Source organism: Peromyscus maniculatus, chromosome 2 (assembly GCF_049852395.1).
Source record: "Peromyscus maniculatus bairdii isolate BWxNUB_F1_BW_parent chromosome 2, HU_Pman_BW_mat_3.1, whole genome shotgun sequence".
Taxonomy (NCBI): domain Eukaryota; kingdom Metazoa; phylum Chordata; class Mammalia; order Rodentia; family Cricetidae; genus Peromyscus; species Peromyscus maniculatus.
In genome coordinates this window covers 166,269,323-166,291,633 of record NC_134853.1, presented here as the reverse complement: position 1 = coordinate 166,291,633, position 22,311 = coordinate 166,269,323, and the positions used below count along the sequence as shown (strand labels likewise).

The 22,311-nt window shown below is 41.6% G+C and overlaps 1 protein-coding gene across 16 annotated transcripts in view; it reads left to right on the top strand.

Annotated features, from left to right (window-relative positions):
- Positions 1 to 1,099: 1,099 nt before the first annotated feature.
- Positions 1,100 to 22,311, top strand: part of Kif1b (kinesin family member 1B) — a 143,067-nt gene continuing 121,855 nt past the window's right edge. For all 16 annotated transcript variants that reach the window (XM_076563513.1, XM_076563506.1, XM_076563510.1 and 13 more), the window contains exons 1-2: positions 1,100 to 1,239; positions 19,606 to 19,780. In XM_076563513.1, coding sequence (XP_076419628.1) covers positions 19,675 to 19,780 — 106 coding nt within the window. In that variant the 5' untranslated portion in view covers positions 1,100 to 1,239; positions 19,606 to 19,674. The remainder of the gene's footprint in view (positions 1,240 to 19,605; positions 19,781 to 22,311) is intronic.

Here is a 22,311-nt window from a genome sequence, read left to right as displayed (position 1 = left end):
TTTCAATTTCTGCTAGTAAATCCGAAAGACGTTATTCAACCTTCAAAGGCAGTGTGATTGGCAGGTTGTCATTGTGATATTTTTTACTAAGTACTGAATTGAGCTGCTCACGAACAGCTGTGGGCCTTTTCCTTTGAGCTGAACCCAAATCTGGTTTTTTAAAAACACACGGCTCGTAGAGCTTTTGTGTTCTCATGAGTTCTGGTAACCCCCTTCAGGGCCGTCTCTCACGGGCCGCTCAGTCCATTCACTGGGCGCGATACAAAGCGTTTTGTTCCTCGGCTCACACCAGCAGCCGTCTCCCAAGGAGACGCTGAATGCCCACTAAGTCATGCTCTCCCATTACTCATTCCTCCTTTTCTCCCAAGGTGGCGTGTGGGAGGTGTTGTGCTGGGGTTCGACAAGAATAGGCCAGGAAGCTTTCTGCTGGATACACTCATGCCTGCGCGTGGTTCCCTTCCCACCGCGCCGGGCTCGGCGGCATCGCCGTGTGAGCTTGTTTTCCAAACGGACAATGACTCCACACTCGGCCGCTCCCACATAATCCCAGCTCTCGGATGGCAACTGGACCGTCCAGTCCTGCCCTGTCACTCAGGCAACCTTTTGTCCCTTTACGAAGCGGGTCATCCGGCCACACAGGCGCGGCTACTGCCCACTAACACCCTTTGGGGGGTCACCCGGGAGGGAACTCTGGGCACCGGCTTCGCCCACCCGACACGCCCGCACCCGCATCGGCTCCTGGACCAGCAGGGGGCGCTCGAGTGTCTCCGTCGCTCCGCCAGCATCTCCCGCCCCCTCTGACGGACTCGCCTTACTATTGGCCGTCCTTCCCAAGATCTTCATCTCGATTGGTCACCTTCCGCGTCGGTCTCGGTTGCTGGGCGGGCCGGAGTGACGCGCGGCGCTCTGGCTCGGGGCGGTGTCCCGCGCCGGCGACTTCGGGCGGAGTTTGGCGAGCTGCGACGCGGTGTAGTCAGACGGCAGTGGTCCGGGGAGGAGACAGCTCGCGTCCGAGCTTCTCTCTGCTCCTTCGCCGCATCCACCGCCGCGCCCCGGCCTCCCGCCAATCCTCGATGCAGAGTTGGGCGGCCGCGTGATGGGGTTGCGGAGCGGCGCCCTGCGGCTCCCGGCGGCCGCTGCTCGCGCTGAGGTGCGTCGGTGCCCGGCCTCCCGCGCCCCTGCGCGCCGCGGCGTCTTCTGACTCGGCCGGCTCGCCCGTCGGTCCGCAGCGCGGCTGAGGTGAGGAGGCGGAGGTGGGGCGGCTGAGAGGAGGTGGGCGGTGGTGCCGCGGCGCCGGCGAAGGGGGCCGCTCCCGCGGGACAGACTTCGGGCTGGGGTCGGGCCTGGGGAGGGGGCTGGGCGAAGCGAGGAAGCGGCGCGGCCGGCCGGGGTGCCGGGTCGGCGGTGAGGAGCCTCGCCCTCGGTGGGGAGCCCTGGCCGGCCCGCCGGCCGCGAGCGAGCCCCGGGCTCCTGTCCAGCGGCCTGCCGGTCCCCCGCAGTGCCCTGCACCGGCTCTCCGCTCCCCCCCGGGCTGCCAGGCCCCGCTCTGTCCGCGGGCCAGCAGGGCCGTCGCTGTCCCGCCGTATCTGCGCACATTGCAGCTCTGAGGGAGCCGGCCCTGCCCGCCCCGAGGCCAGCTGGTCTTTCTCCCCTTCTTCCCTCTCACCCCCATTGTGATTGGCATCAGGGTTCTGACTGGGAATGTGGCAGTGCCCCTGTGCCCGATGAAGGTGGGAAAGGGCATCCGGTGGCGCGGAGGGCTCAAGGGCTAGACCGAGGAAGGATGCAAAGGGAGGGGGCTTGTTGGATGCTGGCCAGCAGGGAGGAAGGCTGGTGTGGGCTCGACGTTGAGCCGACCAGGATTACTCTGGCAGCCATATTGGGAGGATGATCTGACAAATCGTTTAGGAGCCAAGTCCGGTTGCTGGAAGGCACCGAGTGACAGCCCTGGCAGCTTTCAGGGTGACTAGCCGCACCAGAAGCCAAGTTGTGGGGGTTGGGAGGCCGCTCGGAGCAAGCCAGTCATTGTTCATGCAACGCAAGCCCTCGCCGACTATAAAAGCAAAATTGAGCTCCCAAATCACCTTTTCTCTTTTGTGAATTGCCATACGAGCCTTCAGGGTAAACTGGCTTAAGATTCCATTCTTGTTGGGATGAAATCCTGTGATGCTGTACTTATCACCGATATCCATTGCTGCTTTGGCTCTCGAAGGCCTGTTGATGCCTTTCCTCTGTGAAGGCCACTTTACCATGTTGGAGACTCTCAGCATCATATTTCATTGCGTGGATAGATTTGCATAGTACCTCAACATTGCAGAGATTAGTAAACTGGAATATTCTGATAACCGAGAAGACTTGCAGCAGTATTTCTGAGGAGGCAGGTTGTCATCGTTGTGGAATCTAGAGGTAGCCTAAATTAGATTGTCAACAGATCTCTTGCTTATGTAGCTCTCCCTGTTCCAAGCAGCTGTTCTGCCAACGCCGAGCATGCTGCTTTGTGTCATGATGTGCCTGTCTTAACCCAGAGAAAGCGGTGATTGGGTTTGAATAACCGTTAAAAAGCGATATTATGGGTGATATTTTATTTACAGGCTGTGCACTTGGCTTGGTCATAACAACATTTATTTTAGCTTGTATTTTCATTGAGAAGTGTGGTAGTCTTTTCTAATTTTGTTGATACTGATTATGAAGTAATTGAAGTTGTTAATGTGCTATTTGAGGATGGATTATGAAGATTACTCATACTGGTGTTTTAAAGTACATCTAGAAATGATCAATAACTGGGTTCAGAGTGAGCCTGTAAATGTGTTTTCCTATATTTTGGACATGCACAGGACCTGGGGAGATGGTATGACTCCTGTCTTCTTTATGCCCTTCAATTTAAACTTCGTCTTTGGCAATGGGTGGGGGCTGGAGATCCAACCCAGGTCTTAGACATGTTTGACAACCTACCTACTACTACTGAGCTATATTCCCACCCTCCATTTTCCATTTTTTTTTTTTTTTTTTGGAGACAGGGTTTCTCTGTGTCGTTTTTTTTTTTTTTTGGTGCGTGTCCTGGATCTCACTCTGTAGACCAGGCTTGCCTAGAAATCACAGAAATCTGCCCAGCTCTGCCTCCCGAGTGTGGGATTCACGGCCGCCTGGCCTATATTCCATTTTTTAATGCATCAATTTTTTATTTAAATTTTTTCTATTTTAATTTTTCTGTCTACTTAAGAATAACTACTAAAAACAAGTTCCAGGTTTTTTTTTTGTTTTTTTTTTTTTTTTTCAGAGCTGAGGACCGAACCCAGGGCCTTGCACTTGCTAGGCAAGCGCTCTACCACTGAGCTAAACCCCCAGCCCCCAGTGTTTTTTTTTTTTGGTAAGAGAACTCAACACACTTTATTTTTTTATAATTTTTATCATTAAGCAATCTCTTTAAACTTCAACAGATACTAGTTTTTTTGGTTTTGATTTATTTTATGTGTATGAGTGTTTTGCTTGCACCATGTTTGTGCCTGGTGCCCTCCGAGGACAGACGAGGGTTTGGACCCCCTGGACCTGTAGTGACAGGTGGTTGTGAGTCCCCATCTGGGTGCTGGGAACTAAAGGAGCGTCCTCAAGAGCTTTCACTGCTGAGCTCTCTCTCTAGCCTGAAGTCAGTGGTTTTTCCAGTACATTAATATTCAAGAAATACAGAATGTCTGTTTTATGATTCCATATCAAAAATAAGAAATAGTTGTAAGTATATGTAAAGAACTGTGATTAAATATAATTTAAGCATTTGATAAAATCAGACCTGATTGTGAATCTGAAGTGAGGAAAGATTTCTTAAGTCTGTATAGATCTTCACTGTTGAATATTTTTCTGGAATTTATCCAATTAAGTACAGTTTCTAAGGCATAGGGCAGACTGTTTCCCATTTCATGACCAGATATGAATGCAGTTTTCTTTTTTCTACTAAATTTGTGCAGGGAATAAATTATTGCCCAAGAAGAGTATGCCAACAGTTTCCAAGGCCCAAGCTTTCTAGCCTACTTTTTCAGTTCTGGTCTTGTTCTGTGTACAGAATAAAGGACAACAGTGAGTCCTTGCTGCCTTGTTTGTAAACCCCTTCCCAGGCTACTCATGGTAATAAGCCTTTCCCAGGAGTAAGCATATCCCTATGGTTCTATACACTGATGTGATAGAATTTCACAGTGCCCTGAAGTTAAAGCTGTATCATCCCTGTTTCACAAAGTTCCCTTTGAAAGAGATCTTTAGATACCTGAGAGAGAATAAATATATACACCTTTATTTTGGTGCAGGATAGAAGACATTAAACAGATTTGGCTATGATAGGGAAATCTTGTGAATTTGGATTTTTCTTTTTTTCTTTTGGTTAACAGCTCAGTGACTGATTTGTTCCCATAGTCATTAAGAGATACTCCAGCCCATATATAGATTCAGGTCTTTGTCCTAAAAGAATGTGAGCTCTACCATTTGTACTTGGACTCTAACTTCCTTTATTTTAGTGCAGTTAGTGTACTGCTGCTTATGCTCTGGAAGTTTCTGTGATTCTCAGTCATCCTTTTTTCTCTTTCTCATGCTGTGGAGTATGAATGATTTTGCGATTGTGGCTGCATATGTGATTCAGGTTAAAAGACTGAAAATATCTGTTGGATACAAGAACTTTATTTAGTTGGGGGAGCTGAGGACTCTACTATGGAACTGAGGCTCTGCCTCACAGATTTTTCACATCATCTTGGCAGATGTCAGTAGCTATATAAATAAACAATAGTAGTAGCAGCAATAATGATAAAGTATTGAACTCATACTGAGCACTTAAGCACATTTATTAATTTAATTCATAGGTAACCATGCCAACTAAATACAGCTATTGTCCCCATTTCTCATGTGAAGAAACTTAAACACGCTAAATGACTTTCCTGCCATTACTAGATCTAGGTTAGTTGTCATTGTGCTGACTTGCTTAGAGACCACCCTTCCCTTCAGATTGCTTCACTTCTGCTCAAACCCTGGCTTGGTTCTTTTAAGTATCGTGCCACATCTTTTAACATGTCATCACTTTCAGATCTCAGATTGCCGTCCAGTCTTAAACCCTGATAATTTACAGTCCTCACCCCTGTAATCTCTGCTTGTGTATTCCCGTGTTCAGTCTCCAAGGCTTTTAGTCTCTTCTTTTCCCACACTGTCACGTCTGGGATTCGTTGCTCCAGCCCCTTTCATACAATATCAACGTTGCTGTTTTCGATTCTTTACTCTTCTGAAGGCCTCCTATCCACAGGCCAGCTTGAGTCATTCCTGCTTTCCATACCTTCTGTTCTTACTCTGCTTTCATGGAGAAGCCTCACAAAGGGCTGGGGATTAATGCTACTGTCAGTATGTCAGTTTGTCTTTGATGTTGGCTGAAACAGGTCTGCTTGGTCTTCTCAGGATGTTCACAGTGAGTGGCTTAAACCTCCCACTGCCTCTGCTTAGCAGAAAATGTATCTACTACCTCATAGGGAAAAAAGGCACAGGTTCCTTCAGTCTCCCCCTTTCTCTTCTGACAACCCCCCCACCCTCCTTCTCTTCTTTTCTCCAGCCTGAGAAAGGTTATTCTCTCTGACTTCAGCTAATCCCTTGCCTGTGCTCTGTGTATCACTGGCTCCTAATCTTTTGGGATTTGTTTCATTGGTTGCTCTTATTTCTCCTTCGCTGACTTTCCCCCACTGTTCCTTGAATGTTCCTGGCAAGTTTTACCTTAGGACTCACGCTCTGTCTTTAGCCTGAATTGTTCTTTCTCTCTAATCTGTTTGGCTAACTCCTTCACCTCTTTCAGATTTTTGCTAAAATTTCACCACTTCAACAAAGGGCCCCCCTGGCATATCTACATACACCACTTCTTGACTTTACTTCCCTCCCTTCAGTTACATTCACAGTAGCTCACTACTTTTAATACTTCTTTGCTTCAATAGAATGAAAGTTCTTCCAAGACAGGGATTCCCTATATGTATGCAATGTGTTGATTAAACATGCAAAGGTGCAGGTCTTTTCTAGTAAAAATAAAACGGTAGGGGACAAAAATCTTGTTTCCATTCCTGTCCCCTTTCTTTTGTTCATCACAGTCAGATATGATGGGTTCAGGCATTTTCACTTTGCCTCCCCAGCATGAGTGGTTCTAGATCTCCTACATCTTTGATACTATTCTTGCACAGGTTTCCAGCACGCACGCACGCACGCACGCACGCACACAAATGTAAAATGCTTTAAAAAAAATCCAAATCCACTGGCTTTTCAAGCTGGAAATATAGTATAACTGAACTGTTTTCAATGAAAAATATAACTGGTGTGACTTAAATGTGAAATTTTATATAAAGATTAGTAAATATCAGCCCCAAACTCATGATTTAACCCTGGGGAAAGCCTGCAATACTTGTATTCTGTGTTGTCATTTAAAAGAAAACACACTAAATTCAAATCCAGTTTATCATGTGATAATTTGCTTCTACATAGAAAAATTGGACCTTCCTTCTTGCCTCCAAAGGTGAGTTCTCACCCAGGTATATAGGTGTAATGAGAAGCTGATTTCAGAAATAAGTCTTAATAAATTTGAATTGTCCTTTGTTTAAAATTTGCCATTTTTGTATCATTTTAAACCAAACTCATTTTCTGCAGGACAGTTTCAGGAATAATTACCATTTATTTTGATCATAGAAGAATGTTAGTGGAATGTTGGGGTTTAAGTGGCAGAATTTCATATCTGCCTCCTCCTTCCTCTAAAAATCTATAGAATATGGTCATTAAAGCTAGTTAACTTCCTAGGTAGATTTAATATTAACTAATCAAATTTTGGATCTTTGAAAAAATTCTATTTTAACTTCCATTTAGAGTAGTTTATTTCAAGCTCATGTACCATATAGGGACTATTGTCCTCCAATCCATGGGTGCCTCCCCCAAGCTCCCAGGCTGGGAATGGAATCCAGGGCTTTGTGCATATGAGGCAAGCACTACATACAACTGAATTTCCTCTCCAGCTCCAAACGGTTTCTTGAGGCATTTTTTGGTTTCTGAGAAAAAAAAAAAAAAATGTCAGCAGTGCAAAGGAGGATTCTTGGTTTCATAGTTGCAGAGGCAGGAGGACATATGTTTGGTAAGTCTAAAAATTGTATCAGTTTATTTTAGATAGTGGTTAAAAGAAAACAGTTGGGGAGCCTGGCTGAGCCTGTTCAGGCACATTGGAAATTGAAACTATGATCTGTCAGTGACTATTCCTGTGCAGGCTGACTATTGGCATTGAGTTAGGATGTAAAAGGCAGCATTACCATCTCACAGAATGACCAAAGGCCAAAGATCAAGAGTACACACACACACACACACACACACACACACACACACACACACACTCACACTCACATATACACTCACACACCCCCCTCTGTCTCTGCCTGCCTGCCTGCCTGTTTGTCTCACACACACAAATTCTTACATATTTGGAGCCATTTTACAGGTATAGCCATACATAGTCTTAAAACCTGCTTGGAGCCGGGCGGTGGTGGCTCACGCCTTTAATCCCAGCACTCGGGAGGCAGAGCCAGGTGGATCTCTGAGTTCGAGGCCAGCCAGGGCTACCAAGTGAGCTCCAGGAAAGGTGCAAAGCTGCTCAGAGAAACCCTGTCTCGAAAAACCAAAAAAAAAAAAAAAAAAAAAAAAAAAACCTGCTTGGTCTTTATGGAAGTTATTAGATACAGAAATGCATAAATGTTACATAAAAAGGAATTTTTTGTTTGTTTGTTTTGAGATAGAGTTTCTCGGTGTAGCTTTTGGAGCCTGTGCTGGAACTCACTTTGTAGACCAGGCTGGCCTCGAACTCACAGAGATTCACTCTGCCTCCTGAGTGCTGGGATTAAAGGCGTGCACCACCGCCCAGCAAAAGGAATTATTAAATTTTAATGATTTATTTTTATGTGTATTGGTGTTTTGCCTGCATGTATGTCTGTCAGATCCTCTGGAACAGGAGGCACAGACAGTTGTGAGCTGCCAAGTGGGTGCTGGGAAGAGCCACCAGCACCTATTTGTAGTATTTTAAATGGGGCTCTACTACAGAAAGTTACTTCATTTTGTGGTATGTTTATTCTTTTTTACATGTGTTGGCGCATGCTTTATTTCTTTGTTATTTTGTCTTTTTTTTTTTTTCCAGAGCTGAATACCAACCCCAGGGCCTTGCACTTGCTAGGCAAGCGCTCTGCCACTGAGCTAAATCCCCAACCCCATTTTGTCTTTTTTTTTTTTTGGTATGTTTATTCTTACGATGTTTTTGGAAATATAGTCTAATTCAGTATAGGCTATCCTTCTACTCCTGTGTAGTAGAGGCTACTCCTAAATCCTGTTTTTCCATCTTCCTGCCTTCACTTTTTAAGTGAATGAGACACCTGGTTAACTTTTTTTTTTCCCTTGAGGCAAGATTTCATGCAGCCCAAGTTAGAACTCACTGTCTAGTCTAGGATATCCTTGAATTCCTAATCTTACTGTTTTTACTTCCCAAGTGCCATGATTGTAAGTATATGCCACTTCACATGCCTTTTTTGTTTGTTTAATTCTTTAAATTACAATTCATTCTTTGAAAATATAATTCAGTCACAGGCATGGTAGTATATGTCTTTAATTTCAGCACTCAGGAGGCAGAGGCAGGAGGATCTCGGTGAGTTGGAGTCCAGCCAAAACCAAGTTTTGGAAATTCCAGGCCTTCCAGGGCAACATGGTGAGGTCCTGTCTCAAAAAAATAATAAAAGTAAATAAAATAATAAAAAAATTTTCCAATGAAAAAGTTCATTGGAAAAGATTATCTTTTAACCCCCCCCACACACACAGTTTCTCTGTGTAGCTTTGGTGTCTGTCCTGAATATCACTCGAATTCACAGAGATCTGCCTGGCTCTGCCTCCTGAGTGCTGGGATTCAAGGTGTGCACCACCACTGCCTGGCTTCTTTTGAATTTCTTAATGTTACTTTATTGCACTAGAAAATTGGGCTAATAATAATTTCTTTTTTAAATAAAAATTACCGAAGCTCAATTCTAATTAGTCTTAACAATAAAAACCCGGAGTCAGATATTGAGGGTGAAAACTTTTAAAAGATAAGAGAAGCAGAGCAGCAGCCACTAGAAACTTCTTACCTCTATGAATCCTCAGACTGAATGAGGGAGGGCTGAGATCCTTTCTCCACCCCCCTTATATTCCTGTCTCCACTTTACTAATGCTGTGATAAAAGGCATGCACCACCACCACCTGGCTCTGTTTCTTTTAGACTGGTTCAACTGTAGCCCAGGGTAGCCTTGAACTCTTGATCTTCCTGCTTCTTCCAAAGTCTTGGGATTAAAGGTGTGTGCCACCACAGCCTGGCCTCTGTGATTAACTAGTGGCTAGCTCCATCCTCTGATCTCCAGGCAAGCTTTACTTGTCAGAACACAAACAAAATATCATATAACAAGTACCTTGGTATAATGAACTCACAATAAAAACTAGATTAAGGTTGTTGTAAATGGAGGTAGAGTTTTTCTTTCCCGAATGCCCGGTCCCAAATAAACACAAAAGCTTATATTAATTACAAAAAATGCTCAGCTGATAGATAGCTCAGGCTTATAGCTAACTAGCTCTTACATTTAAACTAACCCATTTCTATTAATCTGTGTATTGCCTTGTGGCCTGTGGCTTTATTGTTCCTCTGGCATCTTGTTTCTTGGGCAGCTGGCTGGTATCTGCCCCAACTCCACCCTTCTCCATCCCATTCCTCAGTTTGATTGTTCTGCCTAACCTTATCCTGCCTTGCCATAGGCCAAACAGCTCATTATTAACCAGTGGGAGTAATACATATTCACAGCATACAGAAATATCATCCCACAGCATCTCCCCCTTTTTGTCTAATCAAAAAGGAAAGTTTTAACTTTAACATAGTAAAATTACATATAACAAAACAGTTATCAAGTAAGAATTATAGTTACAATATTCAGCCTATTTGTATTTGACAAAATTAAAGAAAATACTCTATCATATATCTTATCTTTGTGAGTCCAAAGTTTTGTATATATTTTATCTTTTATCATAACTAAGGAAAACAATTATAACTATTTAGTAGTCTTCAACTCTATCAAAGACCCCAGAAGGGTGAAATGTTAGCTAATAACAGGGACATCAGGCTGCCTGGACAGTCACCCAAGTTTCATCTGTAACACTGGGGCATCCAACTTTGGCCTACAGGCCTAGCATATCTGACAGACATTTCTGAGAAGCAGGAAATTTTGAAGGACTGTTCTACCTTGTCTTAGCAAAGTTTGGCAGTCACCTGTTTTGTGTTCTGCTGGTCCAGTTTGAACAGTATCTGTCAGATATTGAGGTGAGGGCACTTTCTTTGCCCACATGGCTAGCTTTTTCCATAAAGAAAATAAACTCCATATGGAGTTTCTTTGATGCCCATCATCTTCTCTGAAGTAGATTAGTGCTGCCAGAGCAGATGTGTCTCACTGTCATGAAAAGCCTTAGGTTATTAAACATATTAAATGCAATATTCAGTTGTTTTGAAGTGTTTGAAGACTATCTAAATATATTTGTGTATGATCTTGAAAAAATACCTAACATGACTATAAGTTTGACTATTGTAGATAATTATTAATCTGTATTTTTAATTTTATGTTGTATTTTAAAATGAGCTGTATAAGCACAATATTCTAAAGAGTAGAAACATCATACAGCATAACAGAAATATCTTTAAATCTGAGTCAATAAACTCAAATCCATACCAAGGTAAAATATGTAAGATTAACAGTTGTTTTTTGGATTAAAGCAGATTCAATAATCTACCCCTTGTCCCCATCATAATAATCTACCCCCTTTCCCATCATTTCTATATCATAACTCCTTTTCTGCTTTTAGAAAGAGATTGACTGTGACCAATAACAGTTTGTAACCAGCACCCCTTAAATGAAAACAAACATTTATAACCAATATTTTGGGAATATGGGCGTAGTTTTTCAGATTGCTTCCTGCTGATTGGTGGGTGCTGGTAATTTTTGAGGGGCCCTCAGAAAATCAGGATAATTGTTAAGGCTTGGCTAGTGTATTTTGTGAGGCTGGATCATTTTAGTCAGCAGCCTTGAAGCTATTTTGGATTTGGATCATCTGGGCCATTGTTATTGGTGTTTGGTTCCCTTGTTCTGAAAATACATAAACTTTTAAAGGTAACATACACATCTATATTAATACAAATATAAACTGTGCATTATACACAAGCCAGCCAAAGATAATTTTTTGTTTTATGTTTGAGCAGGTAAAATATATATCACCTGTCTTGTAGTTACTTTAGGTTTATTTTCTTATATCTGTGGTCTGGATTTCAGGGGGTCTTCTTTGATCAAACCTGATTTTTCTTAACCTAGAATTAAATCATAGCCTCTCATCTCCTATAGAAACAAAAGCATAACCCAAAGGTACCATATCTTTTGACTTAAATTTTGAAGTTAATTTTAAAATATATAGGTTGGTTTAATTTAGTAGCTTTCATAATCAAACTGTCTCTCAGCAGTTATCATTTGCCCTTTAACAGTTAAAAAATTTAAAAGAAAACGGGGGGCTGGAGAGATGGCTCAGAGGTAAAGAGCACTGGCTGCTTTTCCAGAGGTCCTGAGTTCAATTCCCAGCAATCACATGGTGGCTCACAACCATCTGTAATGAGATCTGGCGCCCTCTTCTGACCTGCAGCGACACATGCAGGTAGAACACTATATATGATAAATAAATAAATCTTTAAAAAAAAATTTAAAGAAAACACAAATATAGACTCCAGACTCTCTGTGTATTTCCCATCTTTATGTGGCTTATCATATTTTTTATTACTTTATTTCCTTTTTAAGGACTTTACTATTATTTTTAAATCACCTTTTTTAATCTATGACTGCTTCTACCCCTTCTCTCTCCTAAGCCTACTCACAGTTTTTAAACATACTGTGACCTGTTTATAGGCCTTTTTTTTGTCTGAATCTGTCCTTACTGGGTATCTTTAACCCTTTTTGTCTATCTGAGCAGAGATCTTAAATCTGCCACTCAGTGCATGTTTGTACCATGGCCCTTGTGAGACTGCAGGAACCCTCCATGATGCAGCTCAAGCCTGCACACCACAGCCAGGGCATGTGTCTCTGTACTGTAGCCCACATGAGAGACATGAACTGTGAAACTGCTCTTGGCTCGATTTTTGTGTATCTAGAAACCCCCCCCCCCTTTTTTTAAGCTTTCTCAGGCTTTATGTAGTTGTAAGTGTCCCATGTTGGGTGCCATATGTAAACAGAGGCAGTTTTTCTCTTTCCCGACCACCTGGTCCCAAATAAACATACAAAAGCCTATATTAATTACAAAATGCTTGGCCGATAGCTCTGGCTTTTTGCTAACGTGATCTTACATTTAAATTAACCCATGTTTATTAATCTATGTATTGCCATGTGGCATGTGGCTTTACTGGTCCTCTGGCATCTTTCTTCTTGGGCGGCTTGCCCAAGTATTATACTTTGTATATTGTTGTATGTTTAAGTTGTTGTGGGAAAGTTTTTTTTTCACTCATTGTATTTTATAGGAAAAAATGTAATGTATATATTATCTGGTGGGGATCTATCTTAGTTGGTAAAGTGCTTGCCTAACATGCTTGAAGCCCTGGATTTGAACCACCTCATAGAGGTGTGGTGGCATATACCTATAATCTGAATAATTTAGGAGGTTGTGGCTGGATTATCAGACATTCAGATTTTTTTCATTATGTTCAGCCTGGGCCACAGAAGGCCATGTATTTGAAGGGGAGGGAAAGAAAGAGAGAGAGAGAGAGAGAGAGAGAGAGAGAGAGAGAGAGAGAGAGAGAGAGAATATAAATATATTGCTTCTCCAAACGAGTGGCTGTCAGCTTTTTTTAATTAGAAAGGAATTTGATGGTTAACTAACAGGGATATGGTAGGACTGGAAAGAGATTTTTATAGCTAGAAGCAGCAGTTTGGTGACTGATTAGGTGGATAGAGGAAGCAAGCTTGTATTTGAGTGAGAGCTATTTAGATTTGTTTGTGTGACGTCGAATGAAATGCTGGTAGAATATTTAGGGAGGGAAATTAAGCCTGCTGTAAAATGATTATGTGATGATGTTAAAGATATTCCCGTTTTAGTTCATAGTTGCAAATCTTTGATGTCAAAAGCAGAGCAAAGAGGGTTCAGTGTTCACTGTTTTCTTTCTGAGTCAGAATCTTTGAGTACTTTATCAGTCCCTGGGTAGAACACAAAAAGAGAAACACTTAAAAATATCTAAGTATGCTGGCCGGTGGTAGCGCATGCCTTTAGTCCCAGCACTCGGGAGGCAGAGGCAGGCAGATCTCTGTGAGTTTGAGGCCAGCCTGGGCTACATAGGGAGTTCCAGGGAAGGCTCCAAAGCTAAACAGAGAAACCCTGTCTCAAAAAAAAAAAAAAAAAAAAAAAAAAAAAATCAATCTAAGTATTCCACATAACTATCAACATTTTAACAGCCTTATTTTTTCTCTTGGTTATCTGTAAAAAGATGTTTTTGCAGATTTTCTTGACTGAAAAATCATTTTGTTTGGTTGATAAATGATGTCTCTTTTACAATCTCCTTCTCCCTAGTTTTTTTATTTGAAGAAATTGGATGACTTGTTCATTATTTCTTACCTTATTCTGGATTTGGATGATGTCTTTGATGTGTTATCCCGTTTCTCTTTCCTTTTTGTGTCTTGCAAAGCAGTGAGTTTCTAGGGCTTGATTCTATTCATTTTTCTTTAGGAGTGAGGGCCAGTATACGTACGAGGTAGTGGATTGGTGCTACTGTATATGTCCTTTTGTAGGACAACAAGAAACATGTCAGCCAGGCAGTGGTGGCACACACCTTTAATCCTAGCAGTAGGAGGCAGAGACAGGTGGATCTCTGTGAGTTTGAGGCCAGCCTGGGATAACAGAGTGAGTTCCAAAGCAGAGCAACCCTGTCTCAAAAAAAAAACAAAAAACAAAAACAAAAAACAAAAAAACCAAAACCAAAACCAACAACAAAATCAAAACAAAAACCAAAAAATGTTGTCCTGCTTCTAGTAATGACAGAATAAATTATTGTTCATCTTAATCTGTAATATTTTTCCAACAACCACCCTTTTATGTAATGTGTTTTAGTAACCAATGCTGATTGTGCATATGTTGCCAAATTTGGAGAAGAGAAACATTCTGATTTCTTTTGTGTTTATTAGCTTGATTTCTTTTTTTTGGTAAAGAATATACAATTGAAAATCATGAAATTGAATCTTTTAAAAAAAGAAGAAATTAAACCGCTTATAGAGGTGCATGCCTTTAATCCCAGCACTTGGGAAGCAGAGGCAGGTGGATCACTCTGTGGAGGCCAGCCTACAGAGTGAGTTCCAGGACAGCCAAGCCTACACAAAGAAACCCTGTCTTGAAAAAAACAATAAAATAATAATAATATTAATATTAATAATAATAATATAATTTACCCTTAACTACTGTTTGGTTATCTTGGAATATTTTATTCAAGATATGCTGATTGAATTTAAGACTATGCATTTGATTATGTGTATATGTGAGTGACAGGGTCTTCAACCTCTTACATGGATGAGGATCACCTTGTCTCTCTGATCTTCAGGCACATTTTATTAGGGTGCACAATATATCACCACATCTTTGATCCTCTTGCCTTCAGTTTCCCAAGTGCTGGGGATACAGAAACGTCTGCCAGTGCCTGGCTGGTTTTATGTTTTGTTTTTCTTTTCCCCTCATTATTCTATCTTTAAAGGTGGAAACATTTAAAAATTGACATCTATGTCCTTTGTTGTGTCCCTAGTCATTTTTGACAGATATTTGCTTTGGGACTAACTAAAATGTCTTAAGGTCATGTTGAAATCTTTCCCCTGAGATATTAGCTTCTCCTCCAGCCCAAGTTCAAAGTGATTTTTGAAGGGACTAGGGTATTCCCTTTGAGGAGCTGTTACAGAACAGTACAAGATAGAGTGCCATCATGTAAAGTTACAGCAGTGTTCTCACTGTGTGTTTGAAGCTGGAAGTACTTAGGAAATACCACTGATTGCTGGAATATTTGGGTCTGTTGTAAGGGAGTCATGGTGAGGATTGTGAAAGAACATGAGTGTGGGTGAGTAAAGGAGTTTAGCCTGAATATGGATGGTGTCCTTTGACTTTGGTCTTAGATTCTTGGAAATGAAGAGTGACATGGCAAGCCATACTTTGGGAAGGATGATTTGGGGGCTGGACTCTTGGTGCATAAGCATGGGTACCTCAGTTTTGATCCTGAGCTGGGCCTCATAAGCCTGTAGCTCTAGTGCTGCAAGGGAAGGAGGAGGAGACAGGAGGAGTGTTGGGGCTCAGTGGTCTACCAGCCTAGCAGCAAAACAGTGAGGTTCAGGTTCTGTAGATACTGTCTCAAGAGACAGGTAGAACAGGACTCTCATCTTTCTCTTGCATCCACATGAAGTTCGATCTTGAAGCAGAGTTTTGGCTTAAAGCAGTGATTCTTGGTTAGGGGTGAGATTGTTCATCAGGTAAAGATGTCTCACAGTCTCTGTTCCATTCACAGGATCCACATGGTGGATGGAGAGAATCATCTCCCACAAATTGTCCCCTGACACACAAAATGAATCCAATGTAATAAAAAGTTAAAAACAAAAATCTAGTATTTGATGCCTACCTTAAAAACTGTTGAATCCGGGCTGGAGAGATGGCTCAGCGGTTAAGAGCACTGACTGCTCTTCCAGAGGACACGAGTTCAATTCCCAGCACCCACATGGCAGCTGATAACTGTCTGTAACTCCAAGATCTGACACCTTCACATAGACGTACATGCAAGCAAAAGCACCAATGCAAATAAAATAAAAATAAATAAATTTAAAAAAAAAAACAAAAAACTGTTGAATCCTGGCCAGTGGCCATCTTATGTTTATTGTTTCTCAGTTCTGTTTATACAACCCTGCTAAAGGACTATTGAATCAAAACTGGAAGTTCAAAGGACAGTTCATTTGTTGTAAGAATCCTAGGCACGGATTAGAGTACAGGTAATGAGGAGAGGTGGGAAGGACCTGAAAGCCCAGCATTTGGGATGCTGAGGCAGAGGAGGATGGAGAAACCAGCCTTCAAATCCAGCCTTGGCTACATAGTGAGACCTTGTTTCCAAAAGGGGGGAAAAGGCGGGAAATTGATAGATTGCTAGTTGGGGAGATAATTGGTTTTTGGACATCATAATAGTTAAAATGATAGTTCCATATCAAAGTTGTGTGGGGATTGAAATGTTGATATGATTTGTCTTTCTCTTCTTCCTTCCTTTCTTTCCCTTCTCCCTTCTCCTCCCCCATATCTATCTATCTATCTATCTATCTATCTATCTATCTATCTATCTATCTATCCATCCATCCATCCATCCATCCATCCATCCATCCATCCATCCATCCTCATCCATCCATCCATCTATTCATCCATCTGTCCATCTGGTGATAGAACTTAGGTCACTGAGTTACATCCCCAGCCCTTTAAAGAATTTATTAGGAGACAAGGTCTTAATTGGGTCAAGTCTGGACTGGTGTTGAGCTTGTAAACCTCATGGCTTAGCTTCCTGTGTAGCTGTAATTACAGACATATGCTACTGCACCCATATTGAACTATGTTTTTATATGTAGTTTTCCCCTCAATGCTGCATTCTTTTTTTTTTTTTTTTTTTTTTTTTTTTTTTTTTTTTTTTTTTGAGACAGGGTTTCTCTGTGTAGCTTTGCGCCTTTCCTGGATCTCGCTCTGTAGACCAGGCTGGCCTCAAACTCACAAAGATCTGCCTGCCTTTGCCTCCCGAGTGCTGGGATTAAAAACGTGTGCCACCACTGCCCGGCAATGCTGCATTCTTTTGTGTGTGGTGTGTGTCAGGGTGATAGTACTGAACTAGTGACTATAGCATATGCAACATTAATTGGGAAATAACTCTAAGCTTTCATTTGATAAATGTGACCACAGAAGTATTTGCTGTATTAAGAATGCTTCAGTTAATGTAAAATAAAATAAAAAAATTGCAGCACATAGTATATTAAAAGATCAATATAAAGACGCAAAGCTACACAGAGAAACCCTGTCTCAAAAAAACCAAAAAAAAAAAAAAAGATCAATATAAAAAACATTGTAATAACTTGAAACAAAAACAAGAATCATCAAATCTAGGTTGTTTCCCTAACCTTTAATGGATACTGAGCTCTTACCACACAACTAGAACAGTATGGATACTGTTCTAGGTACTAATACATATGACAGGAGATCTCTGAGCAGTTTGGACTGGTGTGAGAGATAGAAAAAGAGAAGACATTTCCCAAAAGTAAAAATTTCAAATAGTAATTATATTGTTAAGAAAAAAAACATCAGGGCAGTGGTGGTGCACGCCTTTAATCCCAGTACTTGGGAGGCAGAGGTGGAAAGTTCTCTGTGAATTCAAGACCTGCCAGGGGCACATAGTGAGTTCCAGGACAGCTAGGGCTACATAGAGAGACCCCGTCTCAATAAAACAAAACAAAACAACTAGAAGGAGGAAATTGTGTCTGGTACTGGAAACCTAGTCAGTTCTACCCCAGGTTAGAGGTAGAAGTCAAAAATCTTGCAGAGAACCTACAAGTACCACTTACTAGACCAGTATATTCCTTTGTTACATTCTAACTATTCATCCGCATACCCACAGACTAGTGCAGTTCTCACCCTCATCAAGGAAACTTCTCCTTGCAACAGATGGAGACCATTAGAGAAAGCTACACTGATGATGAAAATGAGTTTTGTGGAGCCCAGTCCCAACTGATGTATCTACAGCACAACTCCTGCATCTAAGTAAGGTTCAGCAATCATTGGAAAGGGGGCAGAAAGACTGTAAGAGCCAGAAGAGCAGGGAGTTTGCTATGAGGTTTTTGTCTCCTAGAAAAGTCAAAGAAGCTACATCCATGAAGTCTGAACAATATAGCTTTCTAAACATAAGCTGAAGAGGGATGACACCAAGAGAAGTTTTGTTTTGTTTTTGGGGTTTTCGAGACAGAGTTTCTCTCTGTGTAACAGCCCTGGCTGTTCTGGAACTCACTTTGTAGACCAGGCTAGCCTCGAGCTCAGAGATACCCCTCTCCCTGCCTCCTGAGTACTAGGATTAAAGGTGTGCACCTCTGCACCTGGCTCACCAAGAGACATGTTAACATGGAACTGTGGGCAACTAGACAATGCTGAGAGCAGAGAAATAATATTCATAAGGGAAGAACATACCAATTGATTATCTACTACCAAATGGTCAGCCCTGAAAACTCATAGAAGTAACGTTATACAGAGCAAGTGTATTTATATATTTATGAATCCGAGAGTGTGCACGCGCGTGTGCGATAATGAAGAAGAAAGCTATGAATTTAACAGGGGAGTGGGCGTGTGGGAGGGAAGAGGAGTGAAAATGCTGTGATCTCAGACGTTCTAGAACCCATTTACCTCATACACCTCGAAATGTAATTTCTCAGCAGCTCAAAATTGACCATGATTTCAAAAATGTAAAAAAAATGTGATTCAGTTCTGATATGGGAACTGTTTTGTTTTTTTTAAAAATATTGGTCAGATTTTGAAGTTATATTAGGTTCTATGATATTTAAATTCATAAATACTTTTCATTTTTCGCCTTTTGTATGTTTCTTCTTGAAGATGTTTTTGTGATGAATAAAAATTTCTTCCTGGGTCAAGAGATGGGTTGTTTCTTTTGGAAATTATTTGTGGCTTACTTTTTATTTTTTTCTTCCCTATGAGATTGCATTGATTTTGGTCTGTGGAGAGAGAAACTTTCTCTGACATGTTTGTGTTTTTCCTATGGTCTCTTGCAGTAGTGAACTGTAGTGATTTGATTCACTAGTTCACAAGTCACTGGCAGGTGTCCTTATTGTTGTTCAGGGGCCTTGAGGGTCAGAGAGGCTTCTGTCAGATATTGTCATAGGTAAAAAACTCGGTATGTGGCTAAAGGAGCAAACTAGAACGTTCTTTGTTCTTTATTGTTTAACTGTCACGGAACCAAGTTTTTCAAATAGAGGAAATTCTCCAACTTTCCCTAAAGTAATAAATGATGTTTTTACTGGGGTGGTGGTGGTGGTGGTGGTGGTGGTGGTGGTGGTGGTGGTGGTGGTGGTGGTGGTGTATGCCTTTGATCCTGGCACTTGGGATGCAGAGGCAGGTGGATCTCTGAGTTTGAGGTCATCCTGTTCTACAGAGCTAGTTAAACCACTATTTTAAAGGAATTCCCTCAATGAACAGATATTTTTGTTTTTTTATATTACTGGAGATTGACCTGAAGACACACAAAGATTGACGCCTGTTATTTTGCAGGTTTTTTTTTTTTTTAATTAACCAGTTAGAGACTTTTTAGAGTTTGAGAAAGATAATATAATAAGAAAAGGAACTTCCATTTGTACTGCTTGGTAAGTTACTGTTGGGAATGTAAGATTTGTAGAGGAGGAAAAGGATAGGCTTTTATGAAACAGAACTGCCAGCGCTCATGAGTCAGCCTGTGTGTCTCTTAATTCTGACGACCTTGTGTACAATGTTTCTCTTTTAAAGGAACTTTGAACATAACTTCAAAAGAAGATTTGATCTTTATTTCTGGATTGCATCTATAAGGCCACCAGAATGTCGGGAGCCTCAGTGAAGGTAGCTGTTCGAGTAAGGCCCTTCAATTCTCGAGAGACCAGCAAGGAGTCCAAGTGCATCATTCAGATGCAAGGCAACTCGACCAGTGAGTACAAGTTGTTTTCCATCAGTGCATCTCTTCCCTTCCTCCTCCTCCATGTGCTCAGAATACATGAGTGTCGTCTGCATCCTAACACTTTGAACCTTGCCATTCCAAGTGACCTAGTGAATGTTTTCCACTTAGGACTGTGTGTGTGCAGCACTCACATATGGACTGTTTATTTCACTGTATAATTGAGAGAACCTGAATAGCTTAAGTAATTCAGCTGGTGTTGGTGGTACTTACCAAGTTTAGATTCTATGACAGTAAAGGTATAAGCAGTGATTTTTACTAAATTCTGAAGTACAATATAACTTTAAAGCCCCAAGATTGTTTTTATTTCTTTTATTAAATATAATTTGAGCTTGCTAAGATGCTCTTAAAACTTATTCTCTTGATTTATAATGTTTGATTGGAGCATTGGTTATGATTGTAATATATAGTAAACTGCCAGGCACGGTGGCACACACTGATAAATCTTGGGACATTGAGGCAGGAAGAAGTTTGAGTCCAGAGTGAGCTACAGAGTGAGTTCCAGGCTTGCCTGGTTATATAGTGACCCTATTTTGAAAAATGCAGCGTAGTCAGCATATACTCAAGCAGTCATTTCTTCTTTCTTGTTTCTCTGTTAAACTGCTTAGATAAAAGTGACTTAAGCTGTTTCTCTTGCACTTGTATTACTAAATTATCTTATATGGGTCTATAGGCAAAATATCAATTTAGGTAGGAGTAGACACTACCATCTTTTAGTCTCTACTTTGTAATAAAGCAGTGTTACTGATTTTTTTTTTCAGACTGCTTACTGCTACAGCCTCACAGTGGAATTCTTATAGCAATAGGAATAATATAACATCTAAAATAACTGTGTGTTGTCAGTGATCCATCTGCATTAATTATTTTCTTCATTGCTGCAATGAAATACCTGACGAAACAACTTGTGGAAGGAAAGGTTTATTTTGGCTTCCAGTCTGAGGGTGTGATCCCATTGTGTCAGGCAAGACATAACTGCAGGAGTGTGAGGCTGCTGGCTGCATTGCATCCACAGTCAGGAAGCAGACAGACAGACAGACAGACAGACAGACAGAGACAGAGACTGCTACTCAGCTCACTTTCTTCTTTTTGAAAAACAGAACAAGACAAAAAACAAAACAAAACCAGCCAGTGTTGATCAGCTGCTCAAGTACCAAGTTTGCTTCTGAAAACTCTTTAAGTATTGATCTCCTATACAGAGTAATCAAGTCATCTGCCATAAGCCCTCTTTTCAGTTCTTTTCCTTTAAAAAAAAAAAAAAAAAGCTGTCAGTGGTGGTGCACGCCTTTAATCCCCTCACTCAGGAGGCAGAAGCAGGCGGATATCTGAGTTTAAGGCCAGCCTGGTCTACAGAGTGAGTTCTAGGACAGCCAGGGTTACACAGAGAAACCCTGCTTGAAAAAAAACAACCAACGAACCAATCAAACAAAGAAACAAAAAAGCTGAGTGTGAAATCACATTGCTGGGGAGGTGAAAACAAGCAGATTACTGGGGCTCCCTGGCTAGCTGGCCAGCCTAGCCTACTTAGCAAGTTCTAGGCCATTTTAGAGCCCCTGTCTTAATAAATGACGTAGATGGTTTTCTGAGGAATAACATCTGAGACTGACTTCTGGTTTCTATATGCATGCATATATATGTGCATGTACACCCATTCACACACAAACACACATACACACATAAAATCAAAACAAAAACTACAGACATAAGTTTGGAATCGGGCAAATAAAATAATTTAGTAATGGGATAGCTGTAGGGTGCTGTAGGAATAAATAGATTAAGGTTATTTTTTTAAAAGATTTATATTTTGTTCTATGAGTGTTTTACCTGTATGTATGCAACTGTACTATGTACATACCTGGTGCCTGAGGAGACCAGAAGAGGGTTTTTGATTTCCTGAAACTAGAGTTATAGATGGTTGTGAGCTATCACATGGGTGCTGGGTCCTGAACCTGGATCCTCTGCAAGAGCAACAAGTATTCTTAATAAAAAATAGTCTTAGATTCAGAGAGTACATGCAGCCAGGTGGTGTTGGTGGTGCACGCCTTTGATCCCAGCACTGGGAGGCAGAGCCAGGCGGATCTCTGTGAGTTCAAGGTCAGCCTGATCCAGTGAGATCCAGGAGAGGCACCAAAAATACGCAGAGAAACTCTGTCTTGAAAAACCAGGGGATCTAGCTCAGTGGTAGAGCGCTTGCTAAAGACCCTGGGTTTGTTCCTCAGCTGGGGGGGGGAGTGCATGTCCCCCGCGCCCCCCCATCCCCACCTCTGAGACAGGGTTTCTCTGTGTAGTGGAGGATGGTTTTCAATTTTCAACTTCTTTCTGATCCTCCTGTTCCATTTTCTGAATGTTGGAATTGGAGACATGAATCACTCTGTCTAGTATATAGGGTATTGGGAGTCATACACAGGGCCCTGCGTATGCTAGGCAAGAACTTTGCTAACTGAGTGACATCCCTAACCCCTGGTATATTTCTTTTTGTTTTCCATTTTGCTTAAAGTCTTACTGTA